A 21,028-nucleotide genomic window follows, 5' to 3' on the forward strand; every position below is an offset into this window, starting at 1 on the left:
AGCCTGAATGTTAAAAATTAGAAAAAAATAAAGATACTTCGAATTGACATAACAGAAATATCTTTTTTCTATCTCATAATTAATGAAAAAATTCAAATCAAATTTTTGAAATTCCTATTTATGATTCGAATATGACCGACCACAATTCAAAACTGGCGCGCTTTGAATATTCATAAATTGCAAGCAACTCTTTATAAGCCTGACGATACTGCTTAAAAAAATGGCGATGCCACTAAAGAAATGTTGGAATTACATTAAAATTTCAAGAAACCATCATATTTCCATAAACGAAGCTAAAAAAGAGAATTGTTCCAAAATCGATTACATAAAAAATTGATCATTAGAACTGTCACATAAGGCAATAAAAATTCATGAGTCGTCTTCTGAATTATCTAACGATACGTGGCCACAAACTCAAGATCAGGCCAAGCCATCGATAGAATATTAATTTCAACCGAATGACTCAAAGTGACCTTATCACGTAATACTGAATCGAAAAAGAAATCAAATTCAAAACCTACGTAATTTCATTTCATCAAACACATCATTTTAGAAACTACTGCACAATTATACGATTTTTATGCGCACCAGAAATAGCCGTTAAAATACAAATTTTTCAAACGTTCATATTTTTCGAAATTTCACAAGAACAGAGTCCCAAATACCCACAAATCAAAGAACTCGTGACTCCAAAGAAGTGTGTACAAAAATTAGCAACAAAATACAAAAACTTACAACAATTTTTCCCCAAAAAAGTGCAGCAAAGAAGGATCCATCGTGCGGCAAAAATTTCGAAGGGAGCACGACTACGAGTTTGAATTACTACGCATGTGCAGACATCGAGCAAGTTGAAACAGGTCGACGCATGCGCAGCGCGTGAATGAAATAGTTTATGGTCAATGCGCGATCAAGTAGAGTCCGTTGCTGCTGCCGTCCAGCAGCACGGGGAAATGTTGCCTGTCTGATTAATTTTCGATGACTTTGATTGAAAGAGTCAGTGTTCCCTCGTACATGCGTATCGCACAGTGTTCTCGTGAATAAATGAGTTTGCAAGACAGCCTTTTTTCCGAGGACGTGGAGTACGACGTGACTCTGTTTTCAAGGGACAAGAAACGGAAAAGGTAGGAGCAAAATGATCACGTTTCCCGATGCGACGACGCGCCTTTAAAGGTTAGATCAGTGGTTTCTTACGGCGTTCCATCGAACGTCTCACGTATTCACCACTTTCGATTTCTATGAACATGACTACGGTGAAAACCATGAGGCCCCTCCTCTTCCTCTTCCCCGAGGAGTCGGTGAACTCTCGTGGCTCGAAAAATGTAACTGGAAAATATTTGACGTCTGTCATTGGCCCAGAAAAATAGGCGATAGTAGCACGCGTTGTATACAATGTCGATTCGATGCATCATAGGTTTTCGTCACGACAGAGAGCATTGCATGGCTCGATCGAGTTAGGTTAAATTTGCTCGTATCCTTGACGTGCAATTATGTGTATCGGAATTCGAAGACGATTAAGGCAACCCTTAGGGCCACGAAGAACAGTTAAGATGATACCGTACGACTGTTAAAGCGCTTGCAACGAGTTGTTCGCTTCTTTTATGGACCCCGAGTAGAGGAGTTTATAAATATCTTGGTCTAGAGGTAAATGTCTGATACCATCGTTCTCCAGACGACGCTTGTAGCCATTCCTACGTATTTACGAACATAATTCCCGTTACGTTGCTGGAATTCACGCTGTTTTACGTGATCTACGTTCTTCGAAGGTCAACGCTTCTTTTTTCTTTCTTTCATGAAACGCAGCTATTTTCGTCTAATCGCATAACGTTTTAAGAAGCATAAAAGAACCGTGAGTTCATTGGCAGCTTGCCTAGGAAAAATAGAGAAATATTTCGCGACTCGATGGTTCGCGTTTTATCGTTCCGTGTGTGTGGCATGAAACTATTTTTAAACGGCGGAGATTGGTTAATTAACCCCTTATAGAGAATATAATTTACGTCCGCTGCTTCGAAGACTGGAGAAAAAATTTATACGAAATACTAACGATAAGTTTGGAACATACGTCTTTATCAGTGAAAACGATGAACTGTGTATTCAAGATCAAAGTATCCTTATAATTGCATTTCACGTTTTAAAAATTGCATTTTTAATATCTTCAAATAATGATTGGAAGTATTATTTCATACATTTATCTTTTATTTCAGTTTCAAATAAGGTTTGCGCAGGTCAAGAGTGACGTGTATTCCTAGGAAAAAGAAATAATTAGAAAGTTGCGAAGTGACGCGTAACGTTGCATAATTACTGAAATCTTGGGGAAAAAGAATTAAGAGACGGTTTTGAATAGCCTCTGCACGACAATTGCCAATCTACTGTCCACGCTGCACGCTTCGCGTATGTCGCTCACGTACCACGCGTGATTACGTGAACCACGCAACGCTTACGAGATATCAGTCTGTTTCTTCTTTCTAGTTCAAGGCTCGTCGATTTGATCGTAGTTCGACGTAATTAGAGGATCGAAATCACGATACGATTCAGCGGCTGGCGAAAGGGGGATGGTCGTTTTGCTCGTCCCGCCGATTTCTTTTTCTTCGCTACTTTAATCTATGAATAAGAGGGTGGGGGTTTGAACCGATTTATCGCACTACATGCTTCGTTTCACCTGAACGACTGGCATGTAATTTAACTATCATGTAACATAAAATAGTAATTAAGATGAAAAGCTCCGTAATTACGCTTTTGGCCTTCTTTTTTCTTTTTCTTTTTCTTTTTGTTAGAAGGAGGGGAGGCTATTAAGAATTGTAATTTAATTCATTATCTTTATTAGAAACAAAATTGTGGTAAGATGTGTAAAATATTTTACAAATTTACATGGTTAAAAGAAGACAAGATGTTCTAAAAAATTGGTTTCTTTTACCACCTCTAAGATGGCGCCACAGTAGATAATTTAAGAAAGCGCTCCAAGTTTGAATTGTTCTTAAATCATTCGCGATTTTAAGTTTCTATTGTTTTCTTCTTGCGATAAACCTTTTCCAGGAATCGAAATCCAGAAATGAAAACGAATAAAAAGGTTCTGGAAATGTAAACAAGTATTTGAAAATTTTCCGATTTCGAAGTCTGAGTATTTCATAATTCAAAGATTTAAAAATTTAAATTTTGAGGCTTTAAAAATCTAGAAATATGAATATTTGAAAAATTGAAGATTTAGGAATTTAAATATTTGAAAATTTTACAATTTCGGAATTTGAATATTTGGAAATTGTAAGATTTGAAAGTTTAGATATTTGAAACTTTGAAAATCTAGAAATTTGAATATTCGAATATTTGAGGACTTAAGGATTTAAATATTTGAAGCTTTAAAAATCTAAAAATTTAAATATTTGGGGATTTAGACAACTGAAACTTTCAATATTCCCAGAAAGAGCAAAATAAAAATCGTAACCATTACTGAACACCATCATAAAACCTTCCGCATAATCGCCTGAACCGCTACAACAAACTGCACCGTATGCACTCAAGCGATACGATAGCCGGCGAAACCCTTTGTTTCAACTGCATAGCAGTCGTTCCAGAGAAAGATATTCTCCTTTGTTCAATGATCCATCACCATCCCCCATTTCTGTTCTCCATTATGCATATCAACCAATTAGCCCACCTCGCTCGACTTACAGTTGCATTTTCGCTATCTTCTCCATCGTTAAACATTGGATTTTACGTGGACGAGTGCATAACTGCATTTTAAACGTCAGAATCGCGATTACGTGAAACATTAATGGGGTCGTATGGTGGAATGCGGCCGAAATGCCTGCGTATTGAGACGCAAGGATGCCGTCGATTTGAGGAAACGAACGAGGGAGAAAGTGAAACGTTATGTAAAAGTTAGCCAGCCGGTGTTCATCCGACGGGATATACGAGCAGAATGGCCCGAGGCAAGACGGTTACGTTCACTGGCGTCCACAACTCCACAGTCAGTCCAGTCTCACTTTCAACGGCGATCGTAACGCGTTCTTTTCACTTTTACAGGGTACTCGTCTTTCCACCTGTAAACAACTATCGGAGATACATCATACACCAACTGGTGCAGGATCGCTTCGCCGATCTGCACACCTTCTCGATCGGCCAGGGTACCGCGAGGCGAACCATCGTCTGCTACAAAAGTGACTTGATAAGGTATCTGGATGGTGTTCCCTGCTACACCGTTTATTCCGATGACGCAGTACTGGCGATGTCTGCAAGATTTTATCGTCCACCGCGAATTCTCGCGATATGAACGAGTTATGGACTCTATAGTGTCGTGAATATGGTTCTGCTCGTATTTCGTTCCGACATCGACAGCTTGAGGCTATAGAATAGTGTGGAAAACTTTTCTATTGAATAATAAATCTGATCTATTTGCGAGATCAGCAACAGCACGACTGCTTCTGGTACTCTGTTGGTAAAGTACTGATAAGTGATAAAGGTATTAATAATGTACTTGCTGTATGTGCATAGTGTGTTTCCATGTTTTGTATAGTGTTCACGATTATATGGTATGCTTTGTTTCAGTGGATACACTCAATTAATTTTTTAAGTACTTAAAATATGCAGGACTTGATTATACAAAAGTTATTAGATTTTAAGAGAACACTTGAGAAGATAGAATTTAAATAGAACTTCGTATTTTTATTGTACTTGTTTTATTAGAGGTTTCAAAACTTCTTCAAGAATTCATGTCAATATTAACAACGAAAATCTTTGATCACGTACCTCGTTGCATCCTAAGCCGATAACGCTGAATAAACTTCAATATTTGTTGTTAGTATCCATTCAAATATTTGAAAAATTATTATTCGAAGATACACTTTACGATCTTGCTCGATGCATCTAAAGATGTTTAATAACGAAATAAACTCGATAATGAAATCTTCATAAATACTAATTTCTCAAGAAGTTTGACATTTTTTTAAATTTCCCTCCTATAAACACTCTCATATAAATAATTTCTTCCGTGTTTCATAAAGTTAAAAGAATATGTAATTGAGTGTATCCACATAAGTAATCCTGTATGCATGTTATTATTAAATAAAAGAAAATAAGTCTATAAAGTATATTACGTGTTCAAGTGAGTGGTTTTACGCAATCACTTCCGGTAAACTTTTCTTCGAAAGCTTTACATAAGATTTGGTATTACTCCAATGTAATCTTTGCTTGTTATTTTGGGTAGAAGGGAAGACAATGAGGTTTACTCGGTATTTATCTTTGTCTTCCGAAAGTGAAACAAGTTATTGAGTAGGATTATACGAAATAAGTTCACGGAGACAAACCTTATACGATTACGATATAAGTTTACCGCAGTAGAATTCTTACAACGTAGTAGCGGCGAACGAAAGTGAAACTGACCGACCCAAGGTCGCTTGGCGTATTATCGGGATGTGTCCAGAAGACCTTTCAAAACGTTACAATGAATGTTTGAACGAAGATGACTAATGTGTAACTCTTTCTTTTTATGATTCAAGCGATCCCAAATTGAATGGTGTGCAGTGTAAAACAAACGCAAAAGTCACTAATAGACTGCAAGAAATGGGCGTGGAAGGACCACGATCACCCTCCGCTTCACCACAACGCGTACGAGTTCAAAGACCAGGTAATAATAAGAGTAATAATATCTAACAATGAGTTATAGAGCATTGGTCAAATTTATTTAATTTTTATTTCCCCTTCCAGTGAAGTCAGTCCCAACAGTTGAGATTTATAGGCCACCAGCTGCTAGGAGAGCCAAAAATGAAGTTCAAACAAATGTGGACCAAGTTCAAGCACAATCTAATACAGAATCATCTACTTCTACGAGGTGAGGAAACACGTACAAGTTTATATCTTTGTATCTTTCTGTATGTTCAGAAATATTTTGACGATTGCATGTTCCATCAAGAACCACTCGCCAACGAAGGCCAGATCGTGCAGTTTATGTACCGAGGCATCGTCGAAGTTTGGAAACCGAGGGAAGTCCTCAGCCGGCGGAATCGGCGCGTACGAGCCGAGCAGTTAAAAATAATCTGATTTCATCCTCTATTTCTCACGAACAATCAAAGTCTAATTTAAATATAAAAGAAACCAACTCTAATACTCAGCAGAGTGCTGAATATGTAAAAAAGGGATCAAATAATAGCTCTAATAAGTGTCGAAGTAGCTTAGAAACTGAAATCAGTCAGCGGCTTCAAACAGACATGAACGATACAATATCTTCGAGTAGTTCTTCAGAAGCACTTACTGTAGAAGGTTGTAACGAAGAAAAACCTGAGCAGTTGGAGAGTATAAACGAAGATGTGCCAAATGAATCAAATGCTTCTATAACTTCTAATGTTAAATGTGAAACAACGGATGCATTTCAGTTACAGACTGCTAAGGAGGAAGACGTATCTAGTAATTCTAGTGAAAATAAGAATAGTTTAGAATCAGTTGAAACATATGTATATAGCAAAGTTAATATTGAAGAAAATGTAGAGAGATCTGATAATTGTAAGGATAATGTTGTTAAAGATTCTTCAACGAAAAATAATAATAAGAAAAATGAAGAAACCTTGAATAAGGATGAAAGAACGAATAAAAAAAATACTCAAATGATACGTCGTAACATGGTGTCGGATGTTCTAATTATATCAGATGTTGTGCAGAAGGAACCAGAGCCAGTGAAAGAAGTTGCTCCTATTCCTATACTACCGCCAGAGAAGAAAGTGAAAAAAGTAGAGAGACAGAAGAGCAAACCGGCACCGCCGCCTTCTCCACCAGCTAAAAAAATTAATAGAGACGAATGTGACTGGGATAGTTTATTCGACGACAATGGTGATTGTTTAGATCCGACTCTCATAGAGGAGGCAAGTATTTACTTACATCTCTCTTTTTGTAATGCAAGAAATATTCTTTTACCTTAATTTTACTTTTAGTTAACATCGGCAGTAGGGGATGTTGTTATAGAACAACCAAAAAGCGATTATAAAGCGTTTACGAAGCACATCGAAGTATCTAGCGATGAATTTGGTCACGTTGTAGAGATTTATAATTTCCCTTCAGAATTTAAGACCAGCGACTTGGCAGCTGTCTTCAGCCCTTTCAAAAATGGTGGTTTCGAATTGAAATGGGTAGACGATACACACTGTCTTGGAGTCTTCAGTAGCCCTCTTGTTGGTAATTAAGAACAATATTATTGATATTTTAAGCTTGGGTTGACCTTAACACGCGCTTATATGTTCTTACTTATTTTCAGCTGCCGAGGTGTTAGCATCGGATCATCCGTTTGTTAAGACTAGGCCTTTGAGCGAGGCCACAGCCTTAAGTAAAACAAAAGCAAGAAGAAGCGCAGAATTTTTGCAGCCTTACAGAAGTCGTCCAGAAACTTGCGCGGCATTAGCCAGACGATTGGTTACAGGAGCCTTGGGTGTAAAATTGGCCACTGCTAGAGAGGAACGCGAGCATGAGAAAAATATACTACGCGAAGCTAAAGGTAAATATCACATGTTTATAATAATTTACTTTACTCACACAAGTAAACATAAAATGCATATTTTTTCAGAGAAACGTAGGTTAGCTAATAAACAACGAGAAGATGTCTGGGAGGGCATAATTCCTGAAAAGTAGCATTATCTGTTGGGAATGTATTATTATTACATTGAGGAGTAACTTACATGATATGTAAGTGTTTGATGACATTTACATGCATTTGTGCCTTACTCATCTATATCTCATCTGTGACAAACTCATTTGCCAAACTGAATTTGGCTATTGGTTTTCGGGAACGTAGGATGATTTGCCAATAGATGAGTGCGGCATGACGGATATTACCGTAACGTGGATATGCTTTCTTAGGACTGGTAAATGAGTTTCCACTGTTTGTTTACTTTCTACATATATATGCATATCAGAGTATGTCCAGACCAGTCACACAGGCGTGCCTGTTGCGTTAGTTTCTTACAGAGGGGAGTATCGAGTATTTTAAATGATGTTTCTAGATTAAGGCGATTCACAGCTCTAATACTAGAGAACTATAAGCAGAAGTAGAGAGATGTGTTTTATGGTACTGTTATTCATACCTCAACAGTTGCCTCTGTTATAAATTTCTATAAAACGACAAACAATACTATGTTGTGCAATGATGGATACGAGACAATAAGCTTAGAATCTAATGATATTCTTTAAATACGCATGCACGTGCGCGTGCACATACATCGATTCACTAGAGTGATATGTTGTAATCAAAACTTCACAGAATTATGATTTTACGAAAATGAAACTATTTAATAGCGTGGCATTTTATTATTATATCTTTGCAACGTAAAGTACCGTAGTTAATTATGCCACACACATATATGTATCCGTTACTTGATGTTTAAATCTGACGCACAATCATTGATATCTACACAAAAATGACAGATTTATTAAAAGAAAAGAAAATGACGGAAAACACAGAACTAAAGATTGTATTTTTATATACAACTGTTACCAACAGAGGAATAAAAGTATGTATCGCCAAATCCTAGTCAATGTACGCAAAAAAATCATGTTACCTATATTGTATGTTATATTGCCGAGTTTTGTCATGGGTGGCAAACAAATTTAATGAGAAGAAAAGAAAGGAATAAAAAATATTTTATGTACCATACTTCTTTGCATATATTTTCATTCCATTTAGAATCCAACTACATTTCAACATAACGTCATACGTTCAAAAATTTGCACTGGGTGATCGAGTCGAATTCATAACAGTATATTTCTTAAAAAGTGACAGTACTGTGTGCTGTACATGTATGTATATAGTGATAAAAAGTAGTCCGTATAATTGGACAAGATACTTAAATCATTATATTCGATTTGCAATTGTTGCAATGATACAAAGATAGTATATATTTAATATACAATAATTCAATTAAATACAGTACAAACACGATTACGATTACCATTTTCCTCCTTTCTTTTTCTTTTTATGCTGTACTTTACGCTGCTGTTGCCGTGGGCCAGATGTTTCCACTGCCGGGCTATGCCGCGGATTAGGAGATGGCTTGGCATTGGCAGGCATTTTAGTAATATCGCTATAATAGAAAAATAATTATGAATTCTCCTGTAATAAAAAGTCACTGAGTTACTGATAGCTTGATACGTACTAAAGATCACTAGCTCCTGCAGCAGCGCCTTGTGTGCCCTTCATCGTAGCATCTCTGTTTCTTCTGTCTCGTTTTTTCCTAAATCCACTACGTTCATGTCTAGGTAACCACCGTTCAGGATCAGGTGGTATATTTGGATCATAGTTCTTAGGCAATTTTCCTTTGCGCTTACGTTTCTTGCGTTTCTTTTGCGTTAAATCAGTGGCAGGTTTTCTAAACAGTAAATTGTTCATTAGGTTTTGTGAACAAAATGGTTAACAAATTATTTAGAAAATTTAAAAGATAAAATTTTACCCTGGAGATGGTTCCACTTTCTTCTTGATCACCTTGGTACCAATTACCCAGTTACTACTTTCTAAAGCATCAACGTCAGTTGTCCCAGATAGGTCATGAAGAGGTGGTAAGCGCTTAGATAGAAGTTGCGCCTTTTCAGGACAAAATTGCACATAAGCCACCACTAACTGTGCCAAAGTTTTAGTATCTGAAGGCGAAGCATCCACCATTTCTTGTAAAATATCTGCTGCTACCTTAATTTCTCCACCGCGGAGATAGAAATCAGCGGCTTGACGCCACAGCTCTCCCAAATTAGCGGTAGTTTCCTATAAACAAATTAAATTAAAATCTAGTGAATTAAATTAAAAAAATCAACAAAAATTGTACCTACCTTATTTTTCTTGTAATAATTAACAGCGTTCTTAAGAGCTGCTGACGCCTTTTCACGATTATTGTCAGCCATGTGGAGAGTCACAAGAGCACTGACAATGCCAGGTAATGATCTATCTCGTTCGTTCAAATTTTCAAGAATTTCAATTGCTTCTTGCCTCTCATCCTGACTTAATAAAAGCTGTACACAAACCAGCTTCATTGGCAGTTCTTTGTCTCCAACTGCGTAGTGTGCTAACAGTTGTGCTGCTTCCTTTGCTTTACCTTCTTTACCAAGTTGCACTGCCTTAACAAACATTGCCTCTGAAGCTAATACAGGATAATCCTTAGCAAGTTTATTGCAAAGTTGCTGACATTGTTCCGCTTGGTCAGTGTATAAAGCTAACAAACACTGATTGTATGCAATATTTCTTCTTTGTCTAGAAGTTAGCTTGTGCTCTAAACTATCATGAGTAGCACTTTTCATTCTTTTTTTGCTATCGAATACATTTTGGTCTTTATTTAGGCACACAAGATTATTGCTTGCAACTGCTACTAGAGCTATGTCATTTGGTTTCACTTTCAAAGCAGATGTATATAATGCTTGAGCTTCCTTTTCACGACCCTGAAGCTGAAGGCAACAACCAAGTTGAACTCTAATAATTCCTAATTCATCCTCTATTTCCTCTTCAGCAACCCCATCTTCCTCCAGACCTTCCCTGCACATCTTTTCTGCTGTTCTCAGCTTTTTCTCTGCCTCAAGTAAAACAGTTTTGTCTCCTTTGCTACCTTGTGCAATTAAACGACATGCTGTATTATATGTTAATTCATATGTGTCCTCACGTAATGCAGGAACCTCCAAATTCTGTAAAAACAATGGATAAAAAGATTGTAACATTTCTCTGAATAACTTTAATTATTGAGAACTTACAGAGTCTTCAATTGTTAGATTAACAACTACTGCTGCAAGATTTGCTTCTCTTTCATCCTCATATTCATCATGAGAATTTTTTATAATGTCTCTGTATACAGAGAAACAGTCTTCATACTTTTCAAGTCTATATAATATTTGTGCTTTTAGTTCCTTCAGCTTCAATGAAGGGTTTGAAACATTTTCTACAACTTTTAAAGCTTCAGGCACTTGATTCAGTCTATATAAGCAATATGCTTTTTCAAAGTGTAGATTACTGCAATTAAGAAATATTTATTAATTAACATTAGCAGGTATTTTATCTTACAATTAATAGAGAGTAATCTTACGCTGCCAGTTTTTGATTCTTAGAAATAAACTGGAGTGCATCATTGAACTTTGATAATTGAATACAGCAAATGACTTTGCAATGAAAAGCAGCTTCTTCATCTTGAGAAATAGCTAAAACTAAAACATGTGTTTGGAGTAAATAGTGTCTTTAGAAAAAGGACATAGGTTATGTTACCAACAGTTCAACATATGTCGAATCGGTCTGCAAATTTAACAACTTACTTTTATTCGCAGTTTTTAGAGCTCTCTCGTATTCTCCATTTTGTCCCAATTTATTTAATTCAGCATAAAGCACAGAAAGATTCGTTTCCTTTGTGGCCATGTTGCTCGTTTGGCAAGCACATCCAACTCCAACTCGTCCAACGTGGAACCAATTTGATCAACGAGCACAACATTGTGCAGGAGTAGAGTTGAATAGGGTTCAAAAGGAGTAATTTCTAATATAGTACACATAATAATTGTTTTACTAATCTTTCTGTACTAAAGACAATATATACTTTATTTATCTAGGAATACCTAATATTCTCAAAGTAAACATTTTCTTAGAAATAGTTCAATATTATTTAGATTACCTAAATAAATTGAATACCTACATGAATACATGCATTATATCTTTAGAAGAAAAAAAAACAAAACAATGTTAGACCATAATAATTTATTATTCAACAATTTTGAAAAAAATGTTGCATAATTATTACAAAAACATGTGCTTTTATATCTATAAGAGTAAACGTTCATATCATTAATTTTTAGTATCCTCGATTATTTGTCATTTTCATGTCACGCGCAATGTTATCAACTAAAATCAGTTTACTAAAATCAGTTGCAGTGCCGATTATGGTAGAAATTGAAATTTAAATGAAAACATAGACGACTGTACAAAAAAGACTATGCCTTTACAAGATCGGCTAACTGGCTCAAGCAATAAAACAATATTTTTTTCTGTCCTACACTTTTGAGACTTTATAGTCTGAAGCTCCATTATCATTTTTTGTACATGAAAGTTGCTCAGCGATCCTGTATACATATTAGGGCACGGTTTCTCAATAATACAGCCCTGAAACTAACAGCGCCCTCAGTAAGCAGATTTTTGTAATATTTAAAGTAGTGTTAAAATGCTGCATCAACTAATATTAAACCTACTCAATCGCAGAAAATAACATCCTAGATAAAAGGTAAACCATTTGCATACTACAGAATAACACCGCTAAATAATTTAAATATTTCCACAACATTTGTTTTGTCTGTAACTTGCATAGCGCGTTAAAATTTCACATTCGAAAGTTCCAAAGTCATAAACTCTAAAATAGGCAATTATAGAAATGGTATATTCTATGAATTATTTGGAGATTTCTCGGAACATCGGTTTTGAAGCGTTCGTGTACCTTTATGGTCTTTGTTTTTATATTTCGTTGAAAGTGTATAACCCAACCCTTAATAGTTTTACAAGTGCTCAATTTTTTTTCGAGCCATAAAATTTTGCGGTTACTAGCCTGCCCCCTCCCGCCACCTACCTGCCCATTTCGCGAGTCCCGAAATGAGATGAACGTCATTAGTTTGGTGGCAGTCGCCGAGTTCAGACGTCTTTGAAACTCCGTGAATATTAAGGTGCGTGTCGTTTCCCTATCGACATATAACTGTTTTTAAATACTATTGGTGTTCTCGTCTACCATCTAATACTACTTGTACCTAGTATTAATAGAGTTTTGATTAGAAATTTCTTCAGTGATTTAGGAAAAATTAGACCGGTTTTCTCGTTTCTTTTCTGTCCTCTATCTTAATTTATTTCATAATTTTTACATTGAATTATCATTGTCTACGATATATTCCGAGTTCAATTGTTATTAAATCGTAACAGAGTTGTATTTTTTTAATATATTTGATTTGAATTCATGTTTCTTTTTTGTTATAGGTTTCTGGTTCGAATGGAAGTGACAGAAAATGGCGCCAAGAGAAACCGACGCCATGACAGTTAACGGAATAATTCAAACGAATATTCACGGAGAATTGATATAAAATTGAATTCTTGGTAAAAAAAAGTGGTAACATTTATATATATTTATTTTTATGGTCTTTTATGATGTTTTATTGTGTTTTTATTGAATTTCTATTGTTCGTATGTATTAATACGGGATTTTGTAATACGTTTAGTATTACAAAAGATAAAGAGATAAAGGGAAAAATATTTAAAGTATATTAGTTCGAATAACTGACTTTTTACTTCGTTGTAAGTAGACAATATGGCGGTTATGCAAGTTCGAAAAAAAATCGCGAGAAGTAATATATTAATATATTTTCATCGTGATTATACGTTTTCTACTGTCGTTTGCAGAAATTTTATCAGTATTTTAATAATTTTGAATTATCTGTCTTTATGAAGTAATTGAAATTGCAAATATACACAGTTTTCGATGCAAGGTCGTAAACTATATAGAAAGTTCGTTATTGAACGTGAATTATAAACACGTTTAGTCTAACATAATTTTGATTTTTGCAACGGATTCTAAGAATTTATAAAAAGTTCGTGATTTTTTAATTTTTTAGCATATAACAGAATATATTTAAACTCTAATAACGAAAGCTGTTAATATATATATTAGAATTTTTATATATATTTGTAAGCTTTTTATACATAAAAGTTAAATAATTTTTATTTAATTTTTATTCAGAATTTAGAGATTTAAATAAATTATTACACTTACACTTACTATAGCATTCACAAAAAGAAAGTAGAAGGTCAGTGACTGTATTTTAAAACATTGCAGTGTTTTCAATGCGAACATTCGAAGTAGGAAGAATTTTTGTGTGCCACCTAATATTTTCTTTCAGCAAACTTGTACCGCGTGCAATGCGGGTTAGAGTCAGTGTTTCTCCGCAGTTATTTTGTTTTGCTTTCAAGGGCGAGTTGGCCCAAGTAGTGTCCGGCGACGTTATAAGGTACACGCGATAGTAAAGTCTGTGTTTTGTTCGTATTGAAAACAATTCCAGAGCTCCGCGAGGCTCTGATGCGCGAAAGTAGAGTCAGTGCTGTTCGCCGGCGAATTATTTTCGGTCGGTGTGGTAGTCCTTTATTTTTGTCTTTTTTTATTGCTAAAAAGTGGCGATATGTCGGTCTGTAGAGTCATGAAGGAGAGTTCCAGAGTTCGAGAGTTCGGGCGCCGGAACGCGAAGAATAATGTAAGTATTATTTTATTTTACTTGGATTTCAAATAGAATTTAAATATCATGAATTTTAATCTAGAGTTTAAATTATGAAATTCTAAAAATTTGTAAGTCTGGGAGCTTGTATTTTTAAAAATTTGATAATTTAAAGATATGGTGATAATTTGATATTTTGATAATTTGTAAATTTGATAATTTGAAACTTAAAAACCAGGAAACCTTAAAACTGATTTTCTAATATTTTATATTTCTTTATTTCAGGCCCAGCAGACACCCCCTGGGTAATTCGTCGAGCTGCCTTCATCCCGCGGGTGTTAAGGTAACGCATGTTTAAAGTTCCTCCGGTCATTCAACCATGTCGTAGGACACAAAGGTCCGAAACGGCACGAGTGACTGGTTGTATTTATTATATTTGTTGCGAGCATAGTGACCACGGGTATAGATTTATACTCGTGAGTAGTAACATTGTTGTGTATTTTTTAGTTCAGGCTAGGGTCTTCTTGTACAACGCGTTCTTTAATAAAGCAAATATTCCATTTGATTCAAAATATACTGATAATAATTTATGAGTATATTGTTGGATGTTGGAATATTAGTTTGCAATATTAGAATATTATTCTACAATATTAGAATCTTATTTCATATATTAGAATGTTATTTCATATACTTTGAACAAAGTACATGAAATAATATATTAAAATATTAAACGTACATAAAATAATAAAGTAGTGATGAAATGAAAACTAAGTGTGATATAATAATGCTATTGAATCTATATCTATATCTGTTTGTAATAAAGGAGCTTATGAATTACTTAAATTATTCAAAGAAATATTAGAATATTATCCCGATGGTTTGATAAGAGAATATTAAATTCTATGTACAAGAAGGCATTCGCGGCGAGTAAATCTCGTTGTCAAGTATTGAGAATGAAAAACATCTTTCTTTTTTTTTAGAAAGCTTTATTTTGACGACGGGATTGCTCGATGTTCAATTAAGATTTCTGAAGTAGAGTTTCTCATTATAAAATACAGTAGTCTTTATCAAGACTCTGATTTAATAAAAAAAAATTCCTAGTAGTCCTTTTCCTTGCCAAATTATATAAAGACTAGAGTCATTTTTTTGCTACACCGTTAGATTCTGTATATGCTAATAACTCTTTTTAGATCAGGATTTGCAGGTACCAATCCCGTACCCATTGCCTTCGACTCGCTCACGTGCCCAGGTGCTACTTGGGTGAGTGGAGGCGATGGGGCACGATGACCTAGTCATAAGATTTAATATTTTTTCCCAGCGACTGGCACTGTGTTAGTGTATCATGCACGACGTATTTTCCACTTGGTGTGTGTGTGTGGTTAGGCAGTGGAATTGCGTCGATGTTTTCCAAATGTAGTCTTCAAACGTACATATTCCAATACCACTCATGATGGTAAAGTAAACACTTTACTGGAGTATGTACATTCTTAAAACGATAATACACCGAAAGCGTGTATGTCAATCACTCAATATTAAAAATTTGCATTACTTTTTTTCTTTTTTTTTTTTTAATATTCACACTCAAGGATCACTAGCCTTTGCCAGTCGATTTCAGGAAATGGTACGTAACTTAGAGTGTGCTTGTTGAGCGCTAAGCTCGGGTGACGGAGGTGTCCCGGGACGTCCTCCCTAGTTTAGGTCCTGCACCCGGGTGTCATGTGTGAGAATCGTGGAGTGAAAGAGCCGTGGGTGGGGGGAAGAGAGGGGCCGCGATTGGTGTGCTTGTATTTTTGCCATTTTCTTAAACAGAAGATCACATCAAGAGATAGGTAGGTAGTTTACCTTCTGGTGTGCCTGTTAGACGTAAGTAGGTAGGGCCAGGGCAGGTCATCACAGTCTCTGGTCGGGTAGGCGCGTCCTCGCGTGGTGACCTGTTTCTGGGATCCATTTGAAGGGACAAGGTGAAGCTGGCGCGATGGAGCATGCCATTGCCTCGGTTTTACTCTTGGTTCTTCAAATTCAGCGACATTGCACTAGGGTCGCTGAGCCGCGATCGGAAGGACAGGCTCGAACGTAAGGTCCCAGTTTCTGGGGCTGAATCCATTTGGGGAGTTAAGAGTGTAGCTGGTTCGATGGTAGAAATACCATCGTCTCGGTTTTCCTCTTGGCTCCTCAAATTCAACGACATTGCACTAGGGTCGTTGAGCCGCGGTCGGAAGGATAGGTCGAACGTTTATCCATTTGGGGAGTTAAGAGTGCAGCTGGTTCAGTAGTAGCAGTATACTGTCTCAGTTTTCCTCTTCGCTCCTCAAATTCAGCGACATTGCACTAGGGTCGTTGAGCCGCGATCGGAAGGACAGGTCGAAACGTTTATCCATTTGGGGAGTAGAGAGAGCTGAAGCTGATCCGATGGTAGCAATACTGTCGCCTCAGTTTTGCTTCTCGACTCTTCAAATTCAGCGACATTGCACTAGGGTCGTTGAGCCGCGGTCGCGAAAGTCATAGGTCGAACGTTGCGCCCGAGATTCAGCACGCGTTCACGAACAGAGATTTCCTGGGAGTATTAGACTCCCTCGCAATTGCTGGTCGCGTTCTCGTGCTTTGCCCTAGCTTGAGGATTCGTTCGTCCTCAATGCGGTGGGGAATCTTGGGCCTAGGGTTAAGTAAGAGATCATCAGGGTAGAGTACCCGAAGAAAGAAGACGAAGAGTCCCTGCAAGAATTGGGAAACTACTAATGGCTCGCCATCCGAGGATCCCTATCCTCTGATGGGGAGTCATTCCTGTTACTACTTTGTCACTATGCTCATATTAGCTTGTTAGTATTAAGTTGCCATGGCCGCCTTAAGCTGGCCCAACGAGGGAACCCAGCAATGTTGGGCAAATCGCGATTGAAATTAGTGTTGCGAGAATAATACGGTTTGAAGTAGTGTTGCGATGAATTATAAAGCGCGTTGCTTTGATACATATTTTGATAGTCATTTTGCATTATACATTTTGCATTAGAGTCATCTTGCATCAGTCATTTTGCATTAGTCATTTTGTTATTATAGTATTTTTTTAGTGAGATATACATTTAGAGTCTTCATACTATTAGATTTTTTACTTAATAGTAGTAGTAAATATTAATTGTTTGCCTCTTTTTCTTGAATTAGTGTTGCGATGCTGAACGCGTTCCCTTTAAATATTGCTATTTTGATTAGAGAATTTGTTTTGTATTACGATTAGCTTTTTTAACATTCAATTGCAATTTTGTAGTACTTCTTTTTTTAAAATTAGAGTTGCGAAAAAGATTGATCGCGTTTTCATGTAGAGTTGCGAAAAAAAAGAAGCCCAAATTGAACGCTGGAACCAGGAAACACACCACCCAGCCTTTAAGAAAGGCTGGAACCAGGAAACACACCACCCAGCCTTTAAGAAAGGCTGGAACCAGGAAACACACCACCCAGCCTTTAAGAAAGGCTGGAACCAGGAAACACACCACCCAGCCTTTAAGAAAGGCTGGAACCAGGAAACACACCACCCAGCTTTTAAAAAAGGCTGGAACCAGGAAGCACACCACCCAGCCTTCAGGAAGGCTGCAACGACCTGCCGCGAAATAGTGTTGCGTATGATGAGATATGGGTGCATAGCATTATAGTGTTGCGAGGAAATTAACATACGGGAGCTCGTTCTTCGTATTCATTGAATAAACACTGCAACCAATTGGGAGCTTTTATGTTCAATGAATTGCGAAGACTTATTCTTGAAAAAGCACCTTCGGGAATTTTTTCGAAATGTTGCAGTAGAGTCGAAAATAACATAGCGCCCTTTATGTGGTTGCTGTCGGGAGCTAATTATGCAATTAGTAAATTAGTGTTGCGAAAACAGTTCATACGCGATTGCTCGAAATGAAAGCCCTTCTGGCAATGAACTTTTTTAGCGCCCCACGTGGCTGCTGTAGGGACTTTGTGCTTCATATTCATTGAATAATTATAGTAACCAATCATGCATTCCTTTTTTGAATGCATTTGGGAGCTTTTTTATTTAATGAATTATGGAGAGATGGCGAACATGTCGGGATTTTTTTAGATACTATCGCGTAAATGAAGTAGTGTTGCGAATAATTAGCGCCCTTTGTGGCTGCTGACGGGAACTCATGTTCATTACATTAGTGATCAATTTGTCCCCTTTTGGATACTGCGAGCATTTAGCGAATAAATATTGTATAGTCTTTCCTGTAACCTTCATCGACCACTCCTGGGAGAGGGAACGGACTGGATCCGCCTCTGCCCATCCTTATAACTCAGTAGAGGGAGCGCACTGGATCCGAATTCGACTGGGTTCCGTGACTCCCTCTTTTCACGATACTCGCGACCGAAATGCTATACATAATCTATTCGATAAATGCTCGCGGCCTGGGGTCGATCACGAGCGTATTTGTAGAACATGAGAGATTGAAATTTAAATGTCCGTTTTTGAAAACACTGCTGTAAAATATGATTAGAGTTTGGTGGAAAATATGATCTGCTTTGCCAAAAGAATATTGTATTCGGAGTACTAATATGTAATGAAAATTTTTAATGTGTACATAGTAGATATTGTAAACAGTGAAATATTTTAAGATATTGGATTGAATTATTGATAAAGTTTTTATACCTTTTTTTAAAATTAGTAACGGCTTTCGTTATTAGTTTTTTTTAGCATTTTTGCGGTTGTATTTTTCGTAATTGACAACTGATGCAACAAAGTAGTGTATATTTTTTATGAATTTTAAGAAATCCTCTGCATTAATCAACTTTATTCGTGATTGTTAGTAAGATACTATGAATAATATGAGCTTGCACTTAAAAGTGTATAAACGCGATTCAATACTTTATATTGATGGTAAATTCTTTAATATAGCATTGATATTAAAAAAATTCTTATTGATTTTAAACTTACTTTTCCACCTCACTCCCTTTTATCTTGATACTGAATTAATTTCATTTCTTATTTAAAATTAAAATTGAATTTTTAAAAAAGATGTTTATTAGTAGAATATTGAATTCTCAGAAATTAAACAAAATTAAGATTTATTTATATGCAAAATGTATATTGTAAGATGTTTTATATAATATAAATTGTACATTGTATATTGTGTATTGTGTATTGTGTATTGTATATTGTATATGTATAGATTTGGGCATATTTTATTCAAAGTAAAGATAAAAATTATTTAGTATAATATATACATAAATATTTCAAGAAGAAATACAGAGCTATAAATTAAAATAATCCATTCTTAGAAGTATGCCCAGATCTAATTATCAAACGTACTAATCAGGCACACAAGTTTCTGTTGCAGCAAATATAGATGCAGCAAATATTTTCTAGAAAAATATAGGTTTACTATAAGAGTGAATAAAAATGGAAATGAATGCCATGTGGAGTTACAATATGAAATTAATATAAAGAAAGGAGGAAAGAAAGAATGAAAAATGAACATCTTCCAAAAAGTGTAAGAAAAAGAGACTCGAGTCTCGGGATTCATATTAAAAAATTATAGTTAAAAGAATCTGATATTAATGCATTTCTGCTTTCTGTTTCAGGGACATTATTTCAGTATGTGGATTCATGGAATATTATATTCCATGAAATTTTGTTTAACACATTGTTTAGTTTGTTTCAGAAATTCATCGTGGGACCATCGTCGTGGGATATCGCCGTTAAAAAGAATTGGGGGGATATTAGATATTAGATACTAGATAGGCAGGCAAATAGTATTAAGTAGACAAAGTAGTACTTAAGTAGTAGTCGTGCGTTTAAGATAAGGTGGTAGTATGGTGATGGGTAGTTATAAGTATTTTAATAGATATAAGATGCGGCGTTATTATAAGTAGTATAAGTTAAGGCGTTTTTAGTTAAGTTAATTTAGGATAAGTTCAAATAATATATAAGTAATTTCTTTCCAGAACTGTAGAGAAAAACTCCTTCTGCTGCTTGTTTGCGGAACGATTAAAATCATTTGGCAAACAAGTATCAAAAGGATGTAAATTATATAAAAGGAGGGTGGATGGGACTGTGGTAGGGCGGGTCTCCATTCGCAGCAACCTCCTCGTGGTGAGACCTGGGCAATCGATATTATTTTGTGCATAATTACTAATCGCTTCACAATCGACTTTGTGATACAATTATTAATTATGTAACATATAAGTCGAGCCAATTGGCTGCGATTATTTTTACTGACTTTACTAACTTCAATCACAGACGAATATACATAGGTATGGGATAGACCAGAAAACAATGCTTATTTTTAGGACACCTTGTATATTGAATGGTATGGTAGGAATATTTTATCCTTTGCTGGCATTACCATCAGTCATAAAAACAATATTTCTTACATCCACCGCTCGAAAATCGCAGAGGGCGCTCAAAAACCAATACTTGTTCAAGCATTTGGTATTTCAGAACGTGAGGCATGTCTGATCTGTCCTGTATACTCGTCTGTGATAGAAATGATTTAAATAACATAAGTTGTTTGAAATATGATGTTTCATCTTTGCTTTCGATTTTATAACAATTATTTTTGCGAACATATTTTAGCGACCCATAGATGTCACTTTCACGCAAAAAATTTGAAATAATTCTCGAAATATGACACTATAATTGAAAATTTGAATGTGTTAAATTTTGTAAAATTTCGAAATTTTTTAATTTTATATGCTTGCTGTATATATCGTTTCGTAAAAAATTACTCGACTTGGGAGGAAAATTTTTGCATACTCCATGTAAAGCAATTAGACGAAAAAACATTCATTACGTAAAGATCGTAACGTGTGAGAAGCAGGTATATACATTTATGAACTCAATGCGCAATTGAGTAAATTGTTTTTTTCTTTCTTT

At 35.8% G+C, this 21,028-nt stretch overlaps 2 protein-coding genes across 4 annotated transcripts; one reads left to right on the forward strand and one right to left on the reverse strand.

Annotated features, from left to right (window-relative positions):
- The first annotated feature begins 922 nt into the window (after positions 1–922).
- On the forward strand, positions 923–8,626 carry LOC143183246 (uncharacterized). 3 transcript variants are annotated; one of them, XR_013002574.1, is made up of 9 exons: positions 923–1,121; positions 4,018–4,164; positions 5,490–5,617; positions 5,698–5,821; positions 5,903–6,845; positions 6,915–7,155; positions 7,235–7,471; positions 7,541–7,659; positions 7,769–8,626. XR_013002574.1 is itself a non-coding variant. In XM_076384755.1 (8 exons), exons 1-8 carry the CDS (start codon positions 1,042–1,044, stop codon positions 7,603–7,605), a joined length of 1,965 nt encoding a protein of 654 aa, XP_076240870.1. In that variant the 5' UTR covers positions 923–1,041; the 3' UTR covers positions 7,606–8,626. The 3 variants fall into 3 exon arrangements, 2 of the variants coding, with proteins under 2 accessions (XP_076240870.1, XP_076240872.1); XM_076384755.1 differs by having other exon boundaries at positions 7,541–8,626; XM_076384757.1 differs by lacking the exons at positions 923–1,121; positions 4,018–4,164 and adding an exon at positions 4,290–4,429 and having other exon boundaries at positions 7,541–8,626.
- An 81-nt stretch (positions 8,627–8,707) lies between these two features.
- Srp72 (signal recognition particle 72) lies at positions 8,708–11,363 on the reverse strand. The gene is made up of 7 exons (XM_076384754.1): positions 11,251–11,363; positions 11,028–11,145; positions 10,699–10,954; positions 9,790–10,632; positions 9,420–9,724; positions 9,126–9,338; positions 8,708–9,053 (listed from the first exon to the last, which is right to left on the reverse strand). The coding sequence occupies exons 1-7, from the start codon at positions 11,348–11,350 to the stop codon at positions 8,918–8,920; spliced, it is 1,971 nt and encodes a 656-aa protein (XP_076240869.1). The 5' UTR covers positions 11,351–11,363; the 3' UTR covers positions 8,708–8,917.
- Positions 11,364–21,028: the final 9,665 nt, after the last annotated feature.

Source organism: Calliopsis andreniformis, chromosome 9, assembly GCF_051401765.1.
Source record: "Calliopsis andreniformis isolate RMS-2024a chromosome 9, iyCalAndr_principal, whole genome shotgun sequence".
NCBI classification, from domain to species: domain Eukaryota; kingdom Metazoa; phylum Arthropoda; class Insecta; order Hymenoptera; family Andrenidae; genus Calliopsis; species Calliopsis andreniformis.

What these genes read in the sequence shown, in the direction of transcription:
- LOC143183246 (XM_076384755.1), top strand. Translation starts at nt 1,042, where the DNA reads ATGAGTTTGCAAGACAGCCTTTTTTCCGAGGACGTGGAGTACGACGTG. An exon ending in AGGGACAAGAAACGGAAAAG is followed by an intron (nt 1,122 to 4,017) that starts GTAGGAGCAAAA and finishes TCACTTTTACAG; the next exon opens with GGTACTCGTCTTTCCACCTG. An exon ending in TACAAAAGTGACTTGATAAG is followed by an intron (nt 4,165 to 5,489) that starts GTATCTGGATGG and finishes TTATGATTCAAG; the next exon opens with CGATCCCAAATTGAATGGTG.
- Srp72 (XM_076384754.1), bottom strand. Translation starts at nt 11,350, where the DNA reads ATGGCCACAAAGGAAACGAATCTTTCTGTGCTTTATGCTGAATTAAAT. An exon ending in AAGAATCAAAAACTGGCAGC is followed by an intron (nt 10,955 to 11,027) that starts GTAAGATTACTC and finishes TCTTAATTGCAG; the next exon opens with TAATCTACACTTTGAAAAAG. An exon ending in ATTATTACAAGAAAAATAAG is followed by an intron (nt 9,725 to 9,789) that starts GTAGGTACAATT and finishes ATTTGTTTATAG; the next exon opens with GAAACTACCGCTAATTTGGG.